At 39.4% G+C, this 24519-nt stretch overlaps 1 protein-coding gene across 2 annotated transcripts in view; it reads right to left on the reverse strand.

Annotated features, from left to right (window-relative positions):
- SH3GL2 (SH3 domain containing GRB2 like 2, endophilin A1) overlaps positions 1-24519 on the reverse strand; it is a 796347-nt gene that overhangs the window by 34835 nt on the left and 736993 nt on the right. For both annotated transcript variants that reach the window (XM_050761648.1, XM_050761647.1), the window contains exons 3-4: positions 19497-19565; positions 3416-3488 (exon numbers count right to left, since the gene is read on the reverse strand). In XM_050761648.1, the coding sequence (XP_050617605.1) occupies positions 3416-3488; positions 19497-19565 (142 nt within the window). The remainder of the gene's footprint in view (positions 1-3415; positions 3489-19496; positions 19566-24519) is intronic.

Genomic DNA, 24519 nt, shown 5'->3' on the forward strand with positions numbered 1-24519 from the left:
CAGGAATGAACTTCCATTCACAATTGCTTCAAAGAGAATAAAATACCTAGGAATCCAACTTACAAGGGATGTAAAGGACCTCTTCAAGGACAACTACAAACCACTGCTCAGTGAAATCAAAGAGGACACAAACAAATGGAAGAACATACCATGCTCATGGATAGGAAGAATCAATATCGTGAAAATGGCCATACTGCCCAAGGTTATTTATAGATTCAATGCCATCCCCATCAAGCTACCAACGAGTTTCTTCACGGAATTGGAAAAAACTGCTTTAAAGTTCATATGGAACCAAAAAAGAGCCCGCATCTCCAAGACAATCCTAAGTCAAAAGAACAAAGCTGGAGGCATCACGCTACCTGACTTCAAACTATACTACAAAGCTACAGTAACCAAAACAGCATGGTACTGGTACCAAAACAGAGATATAGACCAATGGAACAGAACAGAGTCCTCAGAAATAATACCACACATCTACAGCCATCTGATCTTTGACAAACCTGAGAGAAACAAGAAATGGGGAAAGGATTCCCTATTTAATAAATGGTGCTGGGAAAATTGGCTAGCCATAAGTAGAAAGCTGAAACTGGATCCTTTCCTTACTCCTTATACGAAAATTAATTCAAGGTGGATTAGAGACTTAAATGTTAGACCTAATACCATAAAAATCCTAGAGGAAAACCTAGGTAGTACCATTCAGGACATAGGCATGGGCAAAGACTTCATGTCTAAAACACCAAAAGCAACAGCAGCAAAAGCCAAAATTGACAAATGGGATCTCATTAAACTAAAGAGCTTCTGCCCAGCAAAAGAAACTACCATCAGAGTGAACAGGCAACCTACAGAATGGGAGAAAATTTTTGCAATCTACTCATCTGACAAAGGGCTAATATCCAGAACCTACAAAGAACTCAAACAAATTTACAAGAATAAAACAAACAACCCCATCAAAAAGTGGGCCAAGGATATGAACAGACATTTCTCAAAAGAAGACATTCATACAGCCAACAGACACATGAAAAAATGCTCATCATCACTGGCCATCAGAGAAATGCAAATCAAAACCACAATGAGATACCATCTCACACCAGTTAGAATGGCGATCATTAAAAAGTCAGGAAACAACAGTGCTGGAGAGGATGTGGAGAAACAGGAACACTTTTACACTGTTGGTGGGATTGTAAACTAGTTCAACCATTATGGAAAACAGTATGGCGATTCCTCAAGGATCTAGAACTAGATGTACCATATGACCCAGCCATCCCATTACTGGGTATATACCCAAAGGATTATAAATTATGCTGCTATAAAGACACATGCACACGTATGTTTATTGCGGCACTATTCACAATAGCAAAGACTTGGAATCAACCCAAATGTCCATCAGTGACAGATTGGATTAAGAAAATATGGCACATATACACCATGGAATACTATGCAGCCATCAAAAAGGATGAGTTTGTGTCCTTTGTAGGGACATGGATGCAGCTGGAAACCATCATTCTTAGCAAACTATCACAAGAACAGAAAACCAAACACCGCATATTCTCACTCATAGGTGGGAACTGAACAATGAGATCACTCAGACTCAGGAAGGGGAACATCACACACCGGGGCCTATCATGGGGAGGGGGGAGGGGGGGGGGGGGAGGGGGGAGGGATTGCATTGGGAGTTATACCTGATGTAAATGACGAGTTGATGAGTGCAGCACACCAACAAGGCACAAGTATACATATGTAACAAACCTGCACGTTATGCACATGTACCCTACAACTTAAAGTATAATAATAATAAATAAATTAAAAAAAAAAAAAAAAAAAAAAAAAAGAAAAAAAAAGATGAGACAGTGCCTCACATACCTAGCACTACACTGAAAATGCTTCAGTGCTCAATAAATACTATATTCCTCCTCCCATGCCCTTTATCTTAGCCCTACAACCATGACTTACAAGTACAACTCACGTGAAAATCCCGGGAAATCATGGAGTACTTCAAGGTTCTAGGCAAACATAAAGACCAAAACTTCTTGCCCCTATATAATGATTTCTTGTGGGGAAGCAGGGCGAGCAGTTCTCTTTCAGAACTTGACCTACGACAGTGGTTTAAACACTAAGGAATAAATGTGCATCCAAGAGATCTTTGCATCTCTGTGAAAAACAGTGGCTACAAAGAAGGTTCTGGGTAAAAATCAGAAACTTGATTTTTGCTGTTCTTTGACCAATTTGCTAAAATGTATCTAGTCCACTGTCAGTTAAATTCCTGATTCCTATAGCTTACCACATTTTCTTCCATATTTTTCTCCCTCACATAAGCCCATTTCTAATGTGTTTTATGAACAAAAACAGCAGCAACAAAAATCCAGAAAATCATTCCTACATAGTTTGCTAATCCTCAGAATAGCAGCTGGGCTGGTCATAGGTGAATAAAGATGGAAGGAGGCTGCAGCCAGCAGCAGGGGGCATAGAGAAGGAGCCAGAACTTACCACAGCACACATCTGCTTCCTCTCATCCCACACCCCCCACTTTTCTTATCGCTTGCCCACTACTGCTCAGTATCCAAGCTCACTGGGACTGAAGCAGTTGTCTGCATCAGCCTCTCTATGACCATAAAAGACATGGAACCCCAACCTGAAACTTCCAAAGAAACTAGCCTCAAGGTTAAGGGGTCTTCCAAATATTCACACATCTCAATTAAACACAACCAGCCTTGCTTCCCATTTCCATGCCCTGCGGTTAGAAACTGACACACAGGAACGGTAATGAGGAGGTGTGTGAGGTAGGCTGCTTTGCTCTGCTATACCTGGTGCCTACCGAGACTGCCCAACTCTGCCTGGTCCTCTTATCAACATATAGCTCCATTATCTCTATTAGCACTTCTTTTTCTTAGAGTATAACAAGTTAGCAGGAACCAATGCTGATCTGTGACGCGCCTGCAGAAGAATCAGAATCAAGATCAACGCTCTGAAGACTTTGGCGACGCCCAATGAAGAAACCCTCTGTGTTTCATGAAAACGATTCACCTCCCTACTTTTTCACATCTTCTGGGAATCATTATATCTTATCTTAAAACTATCCTAATTTTCCTTCTTACCATTTCTTGAAAGTGCAACGTCAACTGATAACAGTTTATAGCTACTCTGGTATTATGTGTCACCTGAACTGTTTGTATACATTATTTGTTAAATACACCACAGTCAGATAAAATACCACAGATCTTCCAGTTACTTCAACGTGAGCTTTAAAAAGCCCTTCTCCCCTGTTATAATGTGCTATCCATGAAGTCCCTAACCTCTCAGAAAAGTAGACTGAGGAAGCAACACCAAAAGAAGAAACACACCAAACTTAAAATGTCTATCAAAGAGAAACTAAAAGTTACCGGGAGGGATCCTTTAAACGTACAAGATGATTCCTTACCTGGATTGGGTTGAAGGTATTCAATTGTTTTAGTCATTATTTCCATCACAGCCCTGCTGGTGACATCCACTTTCTGAAATGACAAAATAAATGCTCTAAATGACAAAAATGATGAGCTTTAGAACCTTGGGTTTTGCTTGAGTCTGTATACAATGGCGGGGAATGCAACAGAGCCCGGACAAGTTTCGCAGCAGGTGAGGGAGGCTGAGTGGGGGCTGGAAGTCATGCTGACGCTATACTCAGCAGCGCTCTGCCAAGATGTGAAAAGCCTGTTGATCCGAAGAAGCAGCTGGTAGTTTCCTAAAATTTGTTTCAAAATATAATTCATTACCTTCTGATAAAAATAACGTGAATAAAATGAAACAGATTTTGGCCCAGAGACATTTATTGGATGCCTACAGTGGGTCAGGCATGCAGGCAGATTTTGCTGCCCTCAAGAAAGAATCACACAGCATCAACTTTGCTTATTCAAGAAGCAGGGAGCTTTTTATTTAACTTCTGAGAACATCCTAAAAATATCAAATCTTGAGCAAAGACTTCTAGTCTGTCCTTGAACTTTTGGTTAATTCTAAACAAAAATCTTGATGCTAGAGTCTATCCTCTAAATTTGGTCCATCCTCTAAATTTCTAAATTTGGAATGGTCAATGTTTACTTTCAGCATCTCACCATGTTCTCTTTGTCAGGCCCCTCTCCCCACTTGAAAGAGATCGTAGAAGCTGCTCACTGCAGTTAGGTCCTCTCTGTCTTTCTCCAAGAAATCCTTTTCTTATCAGCACGTGTGGGCCTCCTATTCACCCTATACAGTAAATGACTAGTGAGAATAAATGCATCCTCCCATTCGAGGTATGTACATGTAATATATGACATAGGTATAAATGAAAGTGATTAAATTTTAATGTAGAAATTTAGGTATCAATTAAGTCAACTGGAGAAGTTTTCTGTTGTTAAAAGGCTCCCCCTTCAACTACTAGAAACTTTTCCATAACCTACTGTACCCACATATAGTATCTACCTTGCATAAAGTAAGCCTCCTCCTTTTCCACAATCCACCCATTGAAAGATTTTATCTTTCAGTTCAGTTTTTCAATACTTAATAATTTCCCATTCCATGGCAGTCATATTACTGTGTGTGTTTGTTATTACTAGGATCAACAGAGGAAAACAAAATTTTTCTTGTGAGGTTATAATGATATAAGATTATCTTAAAAAGGATGCAATTTCAAATGTGCCTGTCTACATATAAATCTTGTATAAATATCCTTTGGATTTATTCAAATTTCAAAGATCTGTAAGATTGAGTGTGCACTAGGTAGTGATTAGCTTTAAAGTGCTCAGTGGCCCCCTGGAGTTGTGCAGCACACAACTTGTGAAGCCATATGTGAAGGTCCTAGTATTAGCAAAATGTCAAACAACCACTATGTACTCAAGTCGTGGAATGTCTGATGCCAGGGAAATGGATCAAAGGTGTGTATGGAACAAATATGCTGAAATTCCATGGTACGTGTGTGATAGGAGTACAAATGTAGATCTCCTCCTGACTATGTGATGGGGATTAAGGAATTAGATGAAAAATGTGCCCAAATATCCTGTAGTTATGATGAGAAGAAAAATCACTCAAAAAGCCAAGGTTTCTAAAAAAGAGTGCCATAGGAATTAAATTTTCCAATGGCTGTTTGATATCCCGATGTAATCTACTGTTAGGGGGCAGACCAATTTCTAAGTTTCCCCTATCTCTGTCCTTAATAATTATAATCATCATCACCATAAGCTGTTTTCTGTTTCTCAGAAACTGTTCTAAGGACTATGAATATCTTTACACATTCAATGCTCACAAACTCTGTAATGTCTATGAGAAAACAGATACAGAGGGGTTAAGAAACTTCCCCAGTTCTAGTTCCAGGGTGTATGTTCTTAATGACCATCCTATACTTCTTGAAACAAAAGCTCTTCCTAAAAAGACAGGCAACAGAGGCATCTCCCAGTCTGAGAGAGAGGCCAAGTCCGAGCTGGAATGTGCTGTGTTCCCAAGACGGCGCTGGGGGCCTGGCAGTAGTGGCCAAACAGGATCAGCGGGACGGTACCTGCCATCCCATATTCTGTTTTGGTTTTGAAACTCCTCAAAGTCTGTGGAAGCTTCATCCACAAGACTGTTCCCTCCTGGGCCTCTCTGGAAGGGAGGCTCTGCCACGCTGACCTGCTGGACCACACGCCCTCAAGTTTCACAGGTTTCCCTACAGAGGCTGGTGCTTGCAGTGTCTATCCCAACTGACCCACAGGGAGGTGAACAAGGAAGGCTGTGAAAGTTAGTTCTCATTTTGGCTACAGAACCCCCTTCCCTTTTAAGCTCTGTGTAGGGAGCCCAACTACTCATGTTGTGTAAACAGACACCACTAACTTGGCTAAACCAGTGGTCTCAGGAGAGACCCAGAGACCCTGGGGACACCAAAGTTAGATTATTACATTTGGTCCCCAGGGCAGGATTCCATCTTAAAAGAGAAGTAGGAATAAAAACCATTCCAGTGTACCTTGTGACTTGTCTAAAGAAAGAGCTCATCCCACCTGGATGTTTGCCGACTTTGTGCCCATTGAGGTGGACTCCTTCAACACTTTTGGTTACCTAGTCCAGGCATCATTACAGAGCAAGTTCTATGTAACCCCTTTTGAGTACAGCATAAAATAACCTTCACTTGAAATCCACCACCTCTGAAAACAACTTTATTCAATATAGTTGTATATGCATTTCATCATCAGGAAATATACCAAAGAGGGACCGGTTTTTGGCAAATCCATTCCTAGGCCCTTGCTACTGACTGCATTCTTTTTTTTTTTTTTTTTTTTTTTTTTTTTTTTTGAGACAGGGTCTGTCTCTCTCCCCTAGGCTGGAGTGCAGTAAGTGCTATCTCAGCTCACTGCAACCTCCACCTCCTGGGTTCAAGCGATTCTCCCTCCTCAGCTTCCCAAGTAGCTGAGACTACAGGCACGCACCACCATGCCCAGCTAATTTTTGTATTTTTTGGTAGAGATGGGGTTTTGCCACGTTGGTCAGGCTGGTCTTGAACTCCTGGCCTCAAGTGATCCATCCGCCTTGGCCTCCCAAAGTGCTGGGATTACAGGCATGAGACACAGAGCCAGGCATGACTGCATTCTTACAGGTAATTACTTGACAGAGTTCATGGACATAAGAGGAAGAGACCAGGGGAGCATTCTGTTTAATGCTTTAATTTATTAAGTGTTCACATCTGTGACCTAGAGAAGGGAAAGGAGCTCTCTGAGTGTTGTTGTAAGGAGAAGACCGTGAAATAGAGGGTTTCTTTAAAAAAGTACCAGAAGAACTGAATGGTCCAATGACTAGTCACTATTCTGAAGTCATCTGCCAGTAGGAGGCTGACCAGTTTCTAACTTCTGTCCACCTCTGTCCTCAATAATAATGCCCAGGACTCTTTTGCTAAAGTAGACTGTGTCAGCCAGAGACAAGCTGAGGGCCATAACACCATGAGACTCCTGAATGTGCCTTGTTATGCACTTGCTAGGAGACTTATTTATATATCTAAACTGGTAATATCCAAGTACATATTCTCTTAGTAACAGGCCTGACAAAATTAGCATAAAGAAGATTTACGCTTAAGTAATTTATTATAACTAGCAATTCCCATAAACTCCCAGAATTCAGCTTACTGCCATTTGAGAACAGCACAGTTTAACTCTGAACTTATGACATGTAACTGTTATTTTTCTCAATGTCCAAAATTTCCAATTTCTACTTGAAAGTGAGTTTTGATGCACCTTAAATTACAAGAACTTCTCATCTTATAAGCTCCTGAGCCTCCATCTTCAACTAACCGTGCCTGGGATTGGTGTGAGGAGCCATTAGGGAAGGCAGTTTAAAGAAAGTAAAACTGTAAATATATAGATACACACATGTTTTTTTAGGTAATAAAAACTTCCATTTCTACACTTTTAAATGGTTGAAAAAATTTGAAATGAGACTACTATTTTACAGAATAAAATAATTATTCAAATTTCAGCATCCTTAGATAAAGTTTTGTTGGAAAACAGCCACAATCATTCATTTAAACGCTGTCAATGGATGCTTTTGTGTTTCAACAGCATTGGCAAGGAGTTGTAAGAGACCTCAGAGACCCTCTGGCCCAAAAAACCTAAAGCACTTAAAAAAAACCTTGATCCCTGTGCTAGGTGCTAGCTTCACTAATAGTAATGCCATGCTGAATCTACAGATGATGCTGATTATTTCACCAGCTGTCTCAGTCTTTAGAGACAAGATACTAGAGCACAGAAGGCATGGAAATGACTACAATGGGGTTACTCTTCCAGAGACATGTGAATATTACCTTCTTCCCTAAAGAAAATAAAAGTTGGTGTTTCCTGAACTTAGGTGATAGGACTCGTGAACAACATGGCATTATTTCTGGAGCAATAAAAGGACTGAAAGATATGATTTCATACTATTAGATACCACATTATACCAGATGCCGTAGCAGAGTGAAGTTTAAGAAAAACATAGACACCTTAAAGGGAGCACCGACAGTTTGTGAGTTTAGTGATCATTAATATATAAATGAATTAGGTCAGGCATGGTGGCCCATGTCTGTTACCCCAATGCTTTGGGAGGCCAAGACAGGAGGATTGCTTAAGGCCAGGAGTTCAAGACTAGCCTGGGAAAAAGTGAGACTCCACCTATACAAAAGATTTAAAAATTAGGCACAAAGATACAACAAAAAAGAAAACTTCAGGCCAAGGTCCTTAATGAACACTGATGCAAATCCTCAATAAAATGCTGGCCAACCAAATCCAGAGGCATGTCAAAAAGCTTATCCACCATTACCAAGTAGGTTTTATCCCTAGGATGCAAGGTTGGTTCAACATATGCAAATCAATAAATATGATTCATCACATAAATAGAACTAAAGAAAAAAAATACATGATTATCTCAATAGATGCACAAAAGGTTTTCAATAAAATTCAACATCTATTCATGTTAAAAAGTCCCAATGAACTAGGTATTAAAGGAATGCACCTCAAAATAGTAAGTGCCATATATGACAAACCCATAGCCAACATCATACTGAATGGGCAAAAGCTGGAAGCATTTCCCTTGAAAATCGGCACAAGACAAGGATGCTCTCTCTCACTACTCCTATTCAACATAGTATTGGAAGTCCTGGCCAGGCCAATTAGGCAAGAGAAAGAAATAAAGGGCATCCAAGTAGGAAGACAGGAAGTCAAACTATCCCTGTTTGCAGACGGTATGATCCTATGTCTAGAAAACCCCACGGTCTCAGCCAAAGACTTCAGCAAAGTCTCAGGATACAAAATCGATGTTTAAAAATCACTAGTGTTCCTATACACCAATAACTGTCAAGCCAAGAGCCAAATCAGGAACAATCTCCTTCACAATTGCCACAAAAATAATAAAACACCTAGGAATACAGCTAACCAGGGAGGTGAAAGTTCTTTTTTTTTTTTTTTTTTTTTTTTGAGATGGAGTCTCGCTCTGTTGCCCAGGCTGGAGTGCAGTGGTGTGATCTCAGCTCACTGCAAGCTCTGCCACCTCAGTTCACGCCATTCTCCTACCTCAGCCTCTCAAGTAGCTGGGACTATAGACACCTGCCACCACACCCAGCTAATTTTTTGTATATTTAGTAGAGACGGGGTTTCACTGCGTTAGCCAGGATGGTTTCCATCTCCTGACCTCTTCGTGATCTGCCCTCCTCAACCTCCCAAAGTTCTGGGATTACAGGCATGAGCCACTACACCTGGCTGAAAGTTCTTTACAAGAAGAACTACAAACACTGCTGAAAGAAATCATAGATGATACAAACAATGGAAAAACATTCCATGCTCATGGATATGAAGATTCAATATTAAAATGGCGATACTGCCATTTTAATGGCAGTTTATGGATTCAATGCTATTCTTTTTTTTTTTATATATACTTTAAGTTCTAGGGTACATGTGCACAATGTGCAGGTTTGTTACATATGTATACATGTGCCATGTTGGCGTGCTGCACCCATTAACTCGTCATTTACATTAGGTATATGTCCTAATGCTATCCTTCCCCCAACCCCCTCCCCACAATAGGACCCGGTGTGTGATGCTCCCCTTCCTGTGTCCAAGTGATCTCATTGCTCAATTCCCACCTGAGTGAGGACATGCGGTATTTGGTTTTCTGTTCTTGCGATAGTTTGCTGAGAATGATGGTTTCCAGCCGCATCCATGTCCCTAAAAAAGAACACGAACTCATCCTTTTTTATGGCTGCATAGTATTCCATGGTGTATATGTGCCACATTTTCTTAATCCAGTCTGTCACTGATGGACATTTGGGTTGATTCCAAGTCTTTGCTATTGTGAATAGTGCTGCAATAAACATACGTGTGCATGTGTCTTTATAGCAGCATGACTTATAATCCTTTGGGTATATCCCCAGAAATGGGATGGCTGGGTCAAATGGTATTTCTAGTTCTAGATCCTTGAGAAATCGCCACACTGTTTTCCACAATGGTTGAACTAGTTTACAGTCCCACCAACAGTGGAAAAGTGTTCCTATTTCTCCACATCCTCTCCAGCACCTGTTGTTTCCTGGTTTTTTTAAATGATTGCCATTCTAACTGGTGTGAGATGGTATCTCATTGTGGTTTTGATTTGCATTTCTCTGATGGCCAGTGATGATGAGCATTTTTTCATGTGTCTGTTGGCTGTCTGTTGGCTGTATGCATGTCTTCTTTTGAGAAGTGTCTGTTCATATCCTTGGCCCACTTTTTGATGGGGTTGTTTGTTTTTTTCTTGTAAATTTGATTGAGTTATTTACAGGTTCTGGATATTAGCCCTTTGTCAGACGAGTAGATTGCAAAAATGTTCTCCCATTCTGTAGGTTGCCTGTTCACTCTGATGGTAGTTTCTTTTGCTGGGCAGAAGCTCTTTAGTTTAATTGGATCCCATTTGTCAATTTTGGCTTTTGTTGCCATTGCTTTTGGTGTTTTAGACAGGAAGTCCTTGCCCATGCCTATGTCCTAAATGGTATTACCTAGGTTTTCTTCTAGGGTTTTTATGGTTTTAGGTCTAACATTTAAGTCTCTAATCCATCTTGAATTAATTTTCGTATAAGGAGTAAGGAAAGGATCCAGTTTCAGCTTTCTACTTATGGCTAGCCAATTTTCCCAGCACCATTTATTAAACAGGGAATCCTTTCCCCATTTCTTGATTTTGTCAGGTTTGTCAAACATCAGATGGCTGTAGATGTGTGGTATTATTTCTGAGGACTCTGTTCTGTTCCATTGGTCTATATCTCTGTTTTGGTACCAGAACCATGCTGTTTTGGTTACTGTAGCCTTGTAGTATAGTTTGAAGTCAGGTAGCATGATGCCTCCAGCTTTGTTCTTTTGGCTTAGGATTGTCTTGGCAATGCGGGCTCTTTTTTGGTTCCATATGAACTTTAAAGCAGTTTTTTCCAAATCTGAGAAGGAAGTCATTGGTAGCTTAATGGGGATGGCATTGAATCTATAAATTACCTTGGGCAGTATGGCCATTTTCACAATATTGATTCTTCCTATCCATGAGCATGGTGTGTTCTTCCATTTGTTTGTGTCCTCTTTTATTTCACTGAGCAGTGGTTTGTAGTTCTCCTTGAAGAGGTCCTTTACATCCCTTGTAAGTTGGATTCCTAGGTATTTTATTCTCTTTGAAGCTATTGTGAATGGGAGTTCATTCCTGATTTGGCTCTCTGTTTGTCTGTTACTAGTATACAAGAATGCTTGTGATTTTTGCACATTGATTTTGTATCCTGAGACTTTGCTGAAGTTGCTTATCAGCTTAAGGAGATTTTGGGCTGAGACGATGGGGTTTTCTAAATATACAATCATGTCATCTGCAAATAGGGACAATTTGACTTCTTCTTTTCCTAACTGAATACCCTTGATTTCTTTCTCTTGCCTGATTGCCATAGCCAGGGCTTCAGACACTATTTTGAATAGGAGTGGTGAGAGAGGGCATCCCTGTCTTCTGCCAGTTTTCAAAGGGAATGCTTCCAGTTTTTGCCCACTCACTATGATATTGGCTGTGGGTTTGCCATAAATAGCTCTTATTATTTTGAGATACATTCCATCAATACCGAATTTATTGAGAGTTTTTTGCATGAAGGGCTGTTGAATTTTGTCGAAGGCCTTTTCTGCATCTATTGAGATAATCATGTGGTTTTTGTCTTTGGTTCTGTTTATATGCTGGATTACATTTATTGATTTGTGTATGTTGAACCAGCCTTGCATCCCAGGGATGAAGCCCAGTTGATCATGGTGGATAGCTTTTTGATGTGCTGCTGGATTCAGTTTGCCAGTATTTTATGGAGGACTTTTGCATCGATGTTCATCAGGGATATTGGTCTAAAATTCTCTTTTTTTGTTGTGTCTCTGCCAGACTTTGGTATCAGGATGATGTTGGCCTCATAAAATGAGTCAGGGAGGATTCCCTCTTTTTCTATTGATTGGAATCGTTTCAGAAGGAATGGTACCAGCTCCTCCTTGTACCTCTGGTAGAATTCGGCTGTGAATCCATCTGGTCCGGGAGTGTTTTTGGTTGGTAGGCTATTAATTATTGCCTCAATTTCAGAGCCTGTTATTGGTCTATTCAAGGATTCAACTTCTTCCTGGTTTAGTCTTGGGAGAGTGTAAGTATACAGGAAATTATCCATTTCTTCTAGGATTTCTAGTTTATTTGCGTAGAGGTGTTTATAGTATTCTGTGATGGTAGTTCGTATTTCTGTGGGGCTGGTGGTGATATCCCCTTTATCATTTTTTATTGCGTCTATTTGATTCTTCTCTCTTTTCTTCTTTATTAGTCTTGCTAGCGGTCTATCAATTTTGTTGATCTTTTCCAAAAACCAGCTCCTGGATTCATTGATTTTTTGGAAGGATTTTTGTGTCTCTATCTCCTTCAGTTTTGCTCTGATCTTAGTTATTTCTTGCCTTCTGCTAGCTTTTGAATGTGTTTGCTCTTGCTTCTCTAGTTCTTTTAATTGTGATGTTAGGGTGTCAATTTTAGATCTTTCCTGCTTTCACTTGTGGGCATTCAGTGCTACAAATTTCCCTCTACACAGTGCTTTAAATGTGTCTCAGAGATTCAGGTATGTTGTAACTTTGTTCTCATTGGTTTCAAAGAACATCTTTATTTCTGCCTTCATTTTGTTATGTACCCAGTAGTCATTCAGGAGCAGGTTGTTGAATTTCCGTGTAGTTGAGTGGTTTCTATTGAGTTTCTTAGTCCTGAATTCTAGTTTGATTGCAGTGTGGTCTGAGAGACAGTTTGTTATAATTTCTGTTCTTTTACATTTGCTGAGGAGTGCTTTACTTCCAACTATTTGGTCAATTTTGGAATAAGGGCGATGTGGTGCTGAGAAGAATGTGTATTCTGTTGATTTGGGGTGGAGAGTTCTGTAGATGTCTATTAGGTCCACTTGGTGCAGAGTTGAATTCAATTCCTCGATATCCTTGTTGGCTTTCTGTCTTATTGATCTGTCTAATGTTGACAGTGGTGTGTTCAAGTCTCCCATTATTATTGTATGGGAGTCTAAGTCTCTTTGTAAGTCTCTAAGGACTTGCTTTATGAATCTGGGTGCTCCTGTATTGGGTGCATATATATTTAGGATAGTTAGCTCTTCCTGATGTATTGATCCCTTTACCATTATGTAATGGCCTTCTTTGTCTCTTTTGATCTTTGATGGTTTAAAGTCTGTTTTATCAGAGACTAGGATTGCAACCCCTGCTTTTTTTTTTTTTTTTTTTTTTTCCATTTGCTTGGTAGATCTTCCTCCATCCCTTTATTTTGAGTCTATGTGTGTCTCTGCATGTGAGATGGTCTCCTGAATATAGCAAACTGATGGGTCTTAACTCTTTATCCAATTTGCCAGTCTGTGTCTTTTAATACACTGTTGGTAGGACTGTAAATTAGTTCAACCATTGTGGAAGACAGTGTGGTGATTCCCCAAAGTCCTAAAGACAGAAATACCATTTGACCCAGCAATCCCATTATTCTATATATATCCAAAGAAATATAAATTGTTCTATTATAAAGACACATGCACACATGTTTTCACTGCAGCACTATTAATAATAGCAAAGATATGGAACCAACCCAAATGCCCAACAATGACAGACTAGATAAAGAAAATGTGATATGTATACACCATGGAATACTAAGCAGCCATAAAAAAGAGAGATCAGGTTCTTTGTAGGGACATGGATGGACCTGGAGGCCATTATCTTTAGCAATCTAATGCCAGGTAGGGACAACCAAATAGCACATGTTCTCACTTATAAGTGGGACAAAAATGATGAGAACACATGGACACATAGAGGGGAACAACACACACTGGGACGTAATGGAGGGTGGAGGGTGGGAGGAGGGAGACGATCAGGAAAAATAACTAATGGGTACTAGGCTTAATACCTGGGTGATGAAATCATTTGTACAATAAACACCCACGACACGTCTACCTATGTAACAAACCTGCACATGTGTCCCTGAACTTAAAATAAAAGTTTAAAAAAAGAAATAAATTGGACCTCAAAGATAAAATAAATAATAAAAATTAGCCAGGCATGGTGGTGTGTGCCTGTAGTCCCAGCTACTTGGGAGGCTGAGGCAGGAGGATCACTTGAGCCCAGAAGTTTGAGGTGATAGTGAGCATGATTGAGCTACTACACTCCAGCCTGGACAAAAGAGAGAGAGCTCAATCTCCAAATAAGTAAATAAATAAATTAGATAAATAAGTAGATGAATTGCCCACTTGAACATGGGGTAACTCACAGTGGTAACATAAAAGAAATGTTAAAATGTCATATGAAAAACTAAAATATGTTCAAATTCTTAACTTCTCTGTCACTGAAGAAAATGCAACTATTAATAATGTATACACACCCACTTAAAGTACTGAGACTCCTGAACAAGAACAGCTAAATAAACAATCACGGAGACATGATGAAAACAGTGTCCTGGGAAGGTCTGTCTGGCAGCGAGATACAGGCAGGTACAAGAGTGATGTTTTTAATAGTCCCCTACTGACTCGGAAGAGTTAATGCATCTGTCCCCAAGCTGCCATGATTTAAAGCATTATCTTATGTATTCAGAAAGCCCAACTGACGACGTGTTAAAAAGAAAAACAAGGTTATTAGAATGCGGTGATTGCTCCAATGTATTTTTTTGCTGTTAATTTTCTTGGTCCTTACCTTTAATGAATATAAGCTTGGAACTATATTGCAAACATGTAACTTAGAGGAAGCTTGTTATCACTGAATTTCAGACTAAGGAGAAAGATGTCTTAACAGCTCATCTTGTTTGGGACTCTGGCCCTTCTTACATCCCCACACCAGGGGGTGTGTGTCTTAGCACAATGCTCCATGCCTCCCCCTTTCCTATCACACCATGAAGGAGACGTCCATAGGTGCACTCGGGGATATGTGTTGCTCAGAGCATTCTAGCTGGAACTCTACTCCTTTCTCTCCCACTTGAGAGAGATCGCTGGAATCCAAGTAAGAGTGACATCATTAAAAAGTGACATTATTAGTAACAAATCACTAAACACAAAACTCACAAGAGATGACTGGTGTGCCTCACATGATGGCAGGGAACTAGCGGGTCGGCCTGTGCTCCAACACAGGCAGTGGGAACTAGGGAGTCAAACATGGGCGGTGATAGGGAATTCAGTAATTCCTGAGGCAAAGAAACCACACACACAAACAAAACAACAAACAAAAAACACACACCAAAAACCCAGCTTTGAGAGCCAAAAGTTTTGAGCCAGAATCTATCTCCCCATGGTTTCTACTCCTTAATTCTAGCTCTACCACTTGGGCTGGATAGAAAAATTGAACCCCTCTCCACCCAGTGACTAAGTGTATGAAGATAATGACCATGGACATTTCCCTATTGGACTTTCTCCACACCGACTCTGCCAATAATCCTCTCTTACTCTCATACAAAATGGCATTCTTTCTCAACAACTTACTCTTCCTAAAACTCAAGGCTGCTCCTTAAAAAGAATCCCATTTTTGTTGAAGCACCTATAGACATGTTTCTATCCCTAGTACATCTTCTGGGTTCAACAGTAGAGATTTCCCAGGATAATTTTCAGGCTGCAAAAGCGATACTATATTCCTCAGCTTAGAATTCTGAATGAACCATATAATCAGGGACAAGAGACATGTTCAGGATTTAGCTCAGACACCTTCTCTCTTCTAGAAAGCCTGATATACCCAGCCTGAAGATTCCATGGGAATCCTCCCCAGGACACCAAGCACTATGTTCTGTAAGGTACTGATTTACATACCTATTTTTTAAAAATCAAAACTGGAAGCCCCTTGAAGACAGGGATAGTGCCTTAACATGGAGGCATGTTCTGAATAAATTAATGAATGTAACTGTAAACACAACAAAAAACTACACAATCATTGCAACAACTGAGAAAATTTGAGAAGGAATCAGAGTTCTTCAAATTTTAGAACTTCCTCTTGACAAAAAAAAACCTATAGGTTTTCAAAGAAGAAATCCTCCAATGTTGCACCAGAGTAAGACATTTAGCCTGTGTTTAACAAAGCTTGTAAGCAACAGACAGCATTTAAAATGAAAACAAAAAGATTTCCATGCAAGGCACTTAAGAGGAGAGAAATAATGATGGGCAGGGATCCTACAGAGACAGCACAGCCGCAGGATTCCATCCAATCAGCTGAGGGAGAGGAGGGCTGCAGAGCTAAGGGATACACATGCTGATTTTACTGCACCTCAGCCAGAGAGCGGCTGGGGTGGCTGATTAGAGAAACACCCCTAGGAAAACCCACTTCTCTCTCCCAGTAGTGCTGCTTAAAGCAAACCTCTAATTTATTTTGTTATCTAATTGCACCTCCGAGAATACAGATGAGCAAAGGTCTCTCTACCCCAAATGCCTGATGAGCAGAAAACCAACTATGGAAAGGCAATTCTTCTGTCTGCTTGGGAACACTGAGCTAAAACATTTGTGTGAATAATAAATTAACAGGAGAGAAAAGATTTGAGAGTCTAAATCCAAAGCAAGTGCTTTTCAATTACCACATAAATCTTACACTATCCATGTAAATTTAGCGTGGGTCGAGAGTACAAAATTTGCAATAGAGACACAGATGAAACAAAAGATAAACAGAATTAAACAGAGCAAAACAATTTCCACACTGCACTGAAACCTAAATCTCTCAATTTACTCAGGTAAAAACCCAAGTAAAGAGCCATGAGTGTGTTCTTCAGTCAATCAGAAGTTTACTTTGTTGCCAGAATATCTGTATTTTGAAATAAAAGCTTCAGAAACATTTCTATAAATTAGGAGAAATAATCCTTATGCCTTACTTTCAGACTCAGAGAAAGGTCTGTTGGTATTTGCCTAAAGTAAAATCCTTGCAGGATTCTCTTTTATTTCAATTAGTTTGCAAAACTGGCATACATTTCTCATCAAAATAAATCTCCAAAGGTCTAATTAGTTGCTCAGTGATAGATTCTACTCAGGTATCCAAATTTCCTATTCTTTTTAGTCTCATTTAAGAAACAGAAAGTTAGTTTGTCTCAGTTTAGACAGTGAGCTGCCTAGCTTATTCCCTTTAGTACCAGCAGATGCTAAAAGGAAGTGTCAAATTCTGATTCCTGGTACTTAGTTCCAAATTCCTAAATACCTGCCTAATCTTTCATGAATTACATGACATTGGCCACGTGGCATACTATAAATGCTCTCCAGGGGTGCAGGGAAGGAGGAGCATCAAAGGACAAGGAGGGATCAAGCAAGACTGGGTGAAGACAGAGGCTGATTAACCCATGGGCTGCTCGAATGAAACGTGAGGAACTCCAATTTTATGGGCAGTAGAAAAGCCAAAGACAAGACATTTTGGAAATGTGTGTCAGTTCCTGGAGTGTCAGATGCTTTACAAGATTGATGGGTAAAATGCTATTTCCAGAACTATAGATATTAGTGGCTACCAGTTTGGGTTGAGGATCAGGTTAGGTATTTAGAACCATCCAGAGATAAGAAATAGGAACCAATGCAGACTTTGGTCTACCTGGAGCACGTAGCAGGCAGACCTCAGCCGTAAGTCTGGTTTTCCAGACTTCTGAAGGCTGGGACTCAGAATTCCAGTATAAAATCTCCTCACCAGCGGGTACGCATCAGTGAGGTCTATCTCAAGAACTTAGCCAGAATGACCAGCTGGGTCAATACTATGCAATCTGATTTCACAAAACCCTGCCTCTTGGCAACTTATCTTTTTTTGGGGGGGAGGGAGGAACTCAGCTATTCCCTCTTGCCTGCTTGCAGGCTGTTTCCTTTACCAGGCTCTGCTAACTCTTCCCCGTCTTCACTTAACTGTCAGGAAGGTTCTCCTTGACAATGCAGTATGGGTGAGTTTCCACTGTGCTGGGCTTCTGTAGCCCCATGAGTTTTCCTTCTTGCCACGCTGGTCATTACTTGCCCCAAGTTTGCCCTCCCCACTAGACTATGAATTTCATGCACTCAGGAACCTTGTCTATATCCTACCTCCTGGTTCATGGAAGACACAAAGAAAATATTTATTGAATTCATCAATAAACTCTTCAAGAGAAAAACTAAAAAAGACAAGGCAGAAAGTACCTAGGATTTTTTTAAATTTCCCATACTACACTGATGTATACCTAGGAATTTTTTGTTTGACTCTTCATACAAACGTAGTAAAAACAGCAAAACTGAGGTAGCCTGTTGGATCTGATGTAGACTAAAAAAATATCCAGTCCCTAAAAAACTTCTAGTAGAATAAAAATCAGAATATTAAAAAATTGGTTTGTTATAATGAAGTACACAAGCAATATTCTTAACAATGCTTAAATGCGGTTTCTAGGTGCCACAGGATTACAACATCCTCTTCTGTTCAAGTACAGGATTGGTACTCTCAGATCCATTACCCACCACCCACTTAAGACCTAAAATGTTTCTGTGCACAACGTAATATACACTTTTAATCATAACCCTAAGTATCACTTGCTCTGAGGAGCCTTAAAGTAAAAGTAAAAGAGAAAACATGGCTTATGTCCCAAGAAAAATAAAATGAGATGTTTTGTTCATCACTTCTACCCTCACTTGCTGAGAACCTATCTTTTAAGCAGAAAGCTAAATAAGCTACATTATTTTTAATCCTTAACTAAAATCCCCCAAATGAGTATTAGTATTCTCACTTTACATTCACTTAAAAAGGGGCTCTGCCGGACGCAGTAGCTCACGCCTATAATCTCAGCACTTTGGGAGGCTGAGGTGGGCAGATCAGGAGTTCGAGACCAGCCTGGCCAACATAGTAACACCCCATCTCTACCAAAAATACAACAATTAGCCAGATGTGGTGGTGTGCGCCTGTAATCCCAGACACTCAGGGGGCTGAGGCAGGAGAATCGCTTGAATCCAGGAGGCGGAGGTTGCAGTGAGCCAAGATCATGCCACTGCACTCCAGCTTGGGCAACAACATGAGACTCCATCTCAAAAAATCATAACAATAATAATAATAAAATAGTAAAAAGAGTCTCTGACCAATAGATGGACTTTGGCGACACATGGTAGAAAGGGAAGTTTGAGCCAAGGTCGGACAGGCTCCAAAACTGTATTCTCTCCACTATACCTGGCTGCCTCTGGCCAATCATCTAGTAAGGAAGGTCCTTAAAGCCAGAAAGTGACTTAAACTCTCCCAAAAACATTTCGGATGTCATTCTACAGCTTCTTTTCTACCCATCTCACCCTAAGTCAAACATCAGCTCAACGCTGTCCTTATTTTTTAAAAATGATGATGAAACCCATCAGGAAAAGCGCCTTGTGACCTTTCACCCTCACTGAGGTTTTGCTCTCAGGACAGTACAAAGGGAAGACAGAATATTTTACATTTTATGTTTTAAAATATACATGAAAAGTAGTTGTAAATAACAAAATGTATTCTCAGAGACCAGTGGAAAACAGTTGCCCTCTCCCGTTTTCTCTTCTCCTCTAATTATGGCAGACATTTTTATGTCAAAGGGAACACTAGGCAATAGTGAAGGCTTACCCTTTCCATCTCTTTGAAGTCATCATCCAGCTTGGTTCCTTCAGCTCCTCCAACCTTCTCACTCACTTTCTGTAGAAAATAAACACAAAGGAGGATTATTATAAACAGTTTCTTTAAAAAATGTGTTAGACATTTTAAGCACTTTCGCAAATATCATCTAATGTAATCTCACAACCATTCCCTGAGTTACGTGGAGAGTCTCATTTTTATAACAGCAGACTGTGGCTCTGACGGTCTGAACAACTTACTAAAGGCTATGCATCTGGTGGGTATAAAAGCAAGCATTCAAATTTGTATCTTCTGATTTCAACCTCAGTGCTCCTTCCATCAAATAAATCATTATATAACTACCTAATCCTAACATTTTCCTCTTGAAAGTTCTAAAGGACAACAGCACCATACAATAATCATTTCCCTCTGATAATAGATCTAAAATGCTACCTATGTAGAAAATTGCTGTTTCTTCAACCTAGTCCTAAATGGGCTATTGAACAGATAATCACAAACATCTATCAAGCTGTTATAAAAAGAAAAAAGTCTCAGCCCAGCTAATCTTCAGACAAAAGTACTTGTATAGTATAGTCTGTCTCATAAAGCTGTCTACATCCTTATGTACACAAGACAAAACATATGGAAAGTTGTTGAGGGCATTTCTTTGCTACTTGATCATTTTTTATCACACATTTTATATTTGTCAAATAACAAATGAAAAGAGTCATTAATCACACGTAAAACTCATGTTCATAAAAATTAGATACACTATTATGTTCTGAAATTGTTCTGAAATAATGATTCAAATTAAACACCAAGGGATCACACAAAATATACTCTGGTTTTATCAAAGACAGAAATACTAAACGTTAATGGCACAAGATTTTTTCATTCCCTTTAAAATACCCTAATTGTAAAGATAGATGCTTTTCCCTAAGCTGTCACTGTATTACATAAAGTTATCACACACAGATATCAAAGTATGATTTTTAATTTCCTTCAATATCAGCTAGGTTAAGGGTCTTTGAGAAGATTCCTACCATGACCAACCCACAGTAAACTCAGCAACAACCTGGTTCACCTCCCTCCAAAGGGCCCCTGGATACCCTGCTCCACCTCGTGGCCAGGAATGCGCTGATATCTCCTTGTTGGGGGGCCTAAGCTGTGTTCCTTACCCCCTCTGTCTGTTCTTCACTTCCACTTCCTGCCATCAGGAAAACTCTCAAAAGAGACCACTCTTGGGACAGCCACGAGTTGGAACTCTACCATCACTCTGGCCCTGCATACCAGATGCCACCCATTCCACCCCATCAGTAGGAATAGGAGAAATATGGCACAGTGGAAGAGCATGACATGGACTGACGCTCCATTCCTTGATAGGAACACAGAGTGGTTATGAAAATTAAATGGCATAAGAATTATAAGAGCATATGTTTGAACCTAACGGTATACAATAAATCCTAGTTCCCATCTCTCACCAATAAAATGTGTATCTGTTGTACCGTATCCCAGTTTCTCCCATCAGTTTATTTAACTGTTATTTCATACTCTAAGAAGAAGCTGGCAATTTTCCTTGACATAATACAATCTTAGGTAGATAAAGGGCAATGATTTAAAGTGAAAGGTTATTAAATTTGTATCACTGACACATACTTTCACTTTCAATTTATCATTTAATATGTATACCCGGAGAACTATATAGAATATATATCATTACTACATTGCAGATGAAAAAAGTGGGGGTTGCATAAAGTACGATACTTGTCTACAGTAGACCTCTTCAGCTAGGAAGAAATAGAAGCAGTTTTTCCAGGAAAAACCCCTAGGAGTTTTTAAATCCACCCAACAGCTCTGAAGAGCTGTCCGTGGTGCTGGCTGTTTCTGTCTGAAGTTCCATTAGACTCAGAAGGCTAGAGGTGTACTCATGCCTTCACTCTTAATTCTTGATATCAGCCCTCTCACTTAACTTGTGCCCTGAGTGATGCTGACTGATGATGCCCTATTTCAGCAGTCTTCACAGATTTAGGATATGTCTGACATCAATACCACCTAACCTGAAGCCTGTACCAACTGTGATCTTGTTTGTCAGCCAGCTTCTTGGTCTGCATTCGTAAGGGTTTTTACCAAACTAGAAATTGGGTGGGGGGGAGGTTAGAATTCAGTTGAGAACCTATGAGGCCAGGCACAGTGGCTCAAGTCTGTAATCCTAGCATTTTGGGAGCCTGAGGCAGGAGGATCGCTTGAGCCCAGGATTTCCAAGACCAGCCTGGGCAACATAGTAAGACTCTGCCTCTACAAAAATAAAAATAAATTATTTGAACATGGTAGTGTGCACCTGTGGTCCCAGATACTCTGGAGGCTGAGGTGAAAGAATTGCTTGGGCTCAGGAGGTTGAGGCCACAGTGAGCCATGATTGTGCCACTGCACTCCAGCCTCGGTGACAGTTCAGACTCAGACTCAAAAAAACAAACAAACAAGCAAACAACAACAAAAAAACAAAACAACCACCAGTGAGTGGACCAGCATATTCAGGTTTCAGTAAAGGTTATTAATATAATATTATCCGTATCACCAAACCAATTTTTACTGTCACACCGATTCCCTCTCATTTTGCTCAGTGACAGCAGTTTTAGCTCACATGTCAGTTCCCTCTTGTGTCATATTTTTCAAGTACATAGTTTACCACCAAACTTGGGTTAGGAAACTCTAATCTAGTTGAACTCCCACACAATAAAGAAGTATTTTCTACAAAACCCCAAATCAATTGTTGTCTCCATTCTACATGACTGTCTCACTATATTCCAAGATTCTTTTTTTGTCAAAGAGAATCATAGATCAACCCCTCATGTGACCTGTGACCTGTGATATTTAATTTCATTTAAAAAACAGACACACAAGGAAACATATAGCTGAGAGACGCCTTCATTAAGAGAGAATCCTGGTAACCCTGTGTTAATCATGTTTTGACCAACTCTAGAGAATAAACTATTTCCCTTAACAAAAGCTCACATTTTCAATCCTATATTGTTAAATATAGAGTGATTTTAATTTCCTCTCTTGCATCCATCAACATCGTAGCACCACAGTAGCTAGATCATTCTATCAAATGAGATACTTGGATCCCACTGGCCATTAACAATTCAGAACTAGTCTTGACAACACACTGAGGTCAAGTCATCAATCCATTGGCTTTAACTATTTGGGGTGTGTGTGTGTGTGTGTGTGTGTGTGTGTGTGTGTGTTCAAAAAAGAGAGAGGGAGGAAGAGAGGGAAAGGAAGAAAAAGGGAGGAGTGCCTAAATGAGAATGAGAACAAGAGACAGCTTTTCTCTTCTCTATAAAAGCTGACATTTGAGCTGCTGACAGAGACAGTTCACCGAATATAGCGAATGATGTTAGCAGTTAGACACTGATACTGGCCTGACTGGTTGGTTGATATAAAAAAATTCTTATGTAATTAGATTCCTGGAGGAAAAAGTAATATTAAAAATAACATCTATATTGTTCTCTGGGCTATTTTTCCAAGTCACAAAGGAGCTAAATCTATCAAGGCCCTGAATGCTGTCCTGCTTTCCAATAATGACTCATCCCTCTGTCACCTCTATGCTTTGGGGTACCTGAAAGTATTTCCCTTTTCTAATCTTCAAATTCTACCAATCTTCAAATTCTACCAGTTTGATTCCTCCCACATTGCCAGTTTATTTACCTCTGAATTTCCCTGATTTTGTTCCAAAAACACCCACCCAGATGACATCTTCTCCATCATCTGTGACTCCCCATCCGAACTGGAAGTTATCGCACTTCCTCTGCACTCTTAATGAGACATCATCTGTTGGATTACCTGGAATGAACTACTCCATGAGTAAAACTGCTGAGCGTATTTGCTCATATGAACTGTAAGCTGCTAACGGAAGAGATCATCTATCATAGGTTCTTTTATTTGAAAATGTCTGAGTCTTCAGTAATTAACATAGTGCTTGAAGAGCAGAGGAGAAAATATTTATCTCAATGAATTATTCTAAAACTAAAAATTGCATGTAAATTAAATAAGGACCCTTAACTATGAGTCAGCATTGGTCTGTATTTCTTAAGAGTTTAATCTCCAGTCCAAAGTATATCTTTTACTGTATCAACAACAGGGAAAGAGCAAGAAAATTCAACAAACTATGATGTATGACATTTTAGTTACAGCCAAGGCTAAAGAAAATTCTATCTTCGTTGTAACTATTCTGCATTCATCCACTAAATGACTTTCATTACAACTGCAACTAGCATTAATGACTTAATTCTTTTCATTAATCCTGGTGCCATCTAAATACATGTATTTTAGTTTATATGCATATGCACATATTTGTATATATAAACATACACAAACGTTGGCAAGTGTGTTTTTGTGTGTATACTCACATACATTTGATGGAAAATAAATATAATACTTTTCCAAAATACTTTTTTGAAAAATCACCATAATTTTAAGTATAGCACCATTTGTTTACTCATATTAAAACAGAATTACTTTAATTAACATTCTATAAATTAAGTATGCATAAGTTTGAAGAGTAGAAATCAGAATTCATAGAGTATCCTGCCTAATCTGCATTATGGGGCAATCCATAACTCTGTTTTTAGAATTAGATGAGAAAATATGTGTAAAAGCCCTTTGTCAACTATCAAAGAGCATAATTTAAATAAGGGATTATTATTCCTTAATAAGCAGTCTTAAACGAAAGATGGAATTTTAAACTATTACATACATTTAGCAAAAAAATCTAAACGTAATTTAAGTGTATTATTAAAGAACAACATTACTTAATGCACAAGCTCTTTAGAAAGACATAATAACTAGCCCTGTAGGGCACTACTGTATTCTCAATATTTATAGAAAGGCATCACCTCTGATAATAAATAAAAGACCATCCTCTGACTCTGTGCGAAAGCTCTTTGTTATTCTTCGTTATTTAGTAAAGTACTAAAACATTTAAAAATACAATACAATACTTGATGACATATCAAATATTTAGAGGGAAAAAGAA

This window comes from Macaca thibetana, chromosome 15 (assembly GCF_024542745.1).
Source record: "Macaca thibetana thibetana isolate TM-01 chromosome 15, ASM2454274v1, whole genome shotgun sequence".
NCBI classification, from domain to species: Eukaryota; Metazoa; Chordata; class Mammalia; order Primates; family Cercopithecidae; genus Macaca; species Macaca thibetana.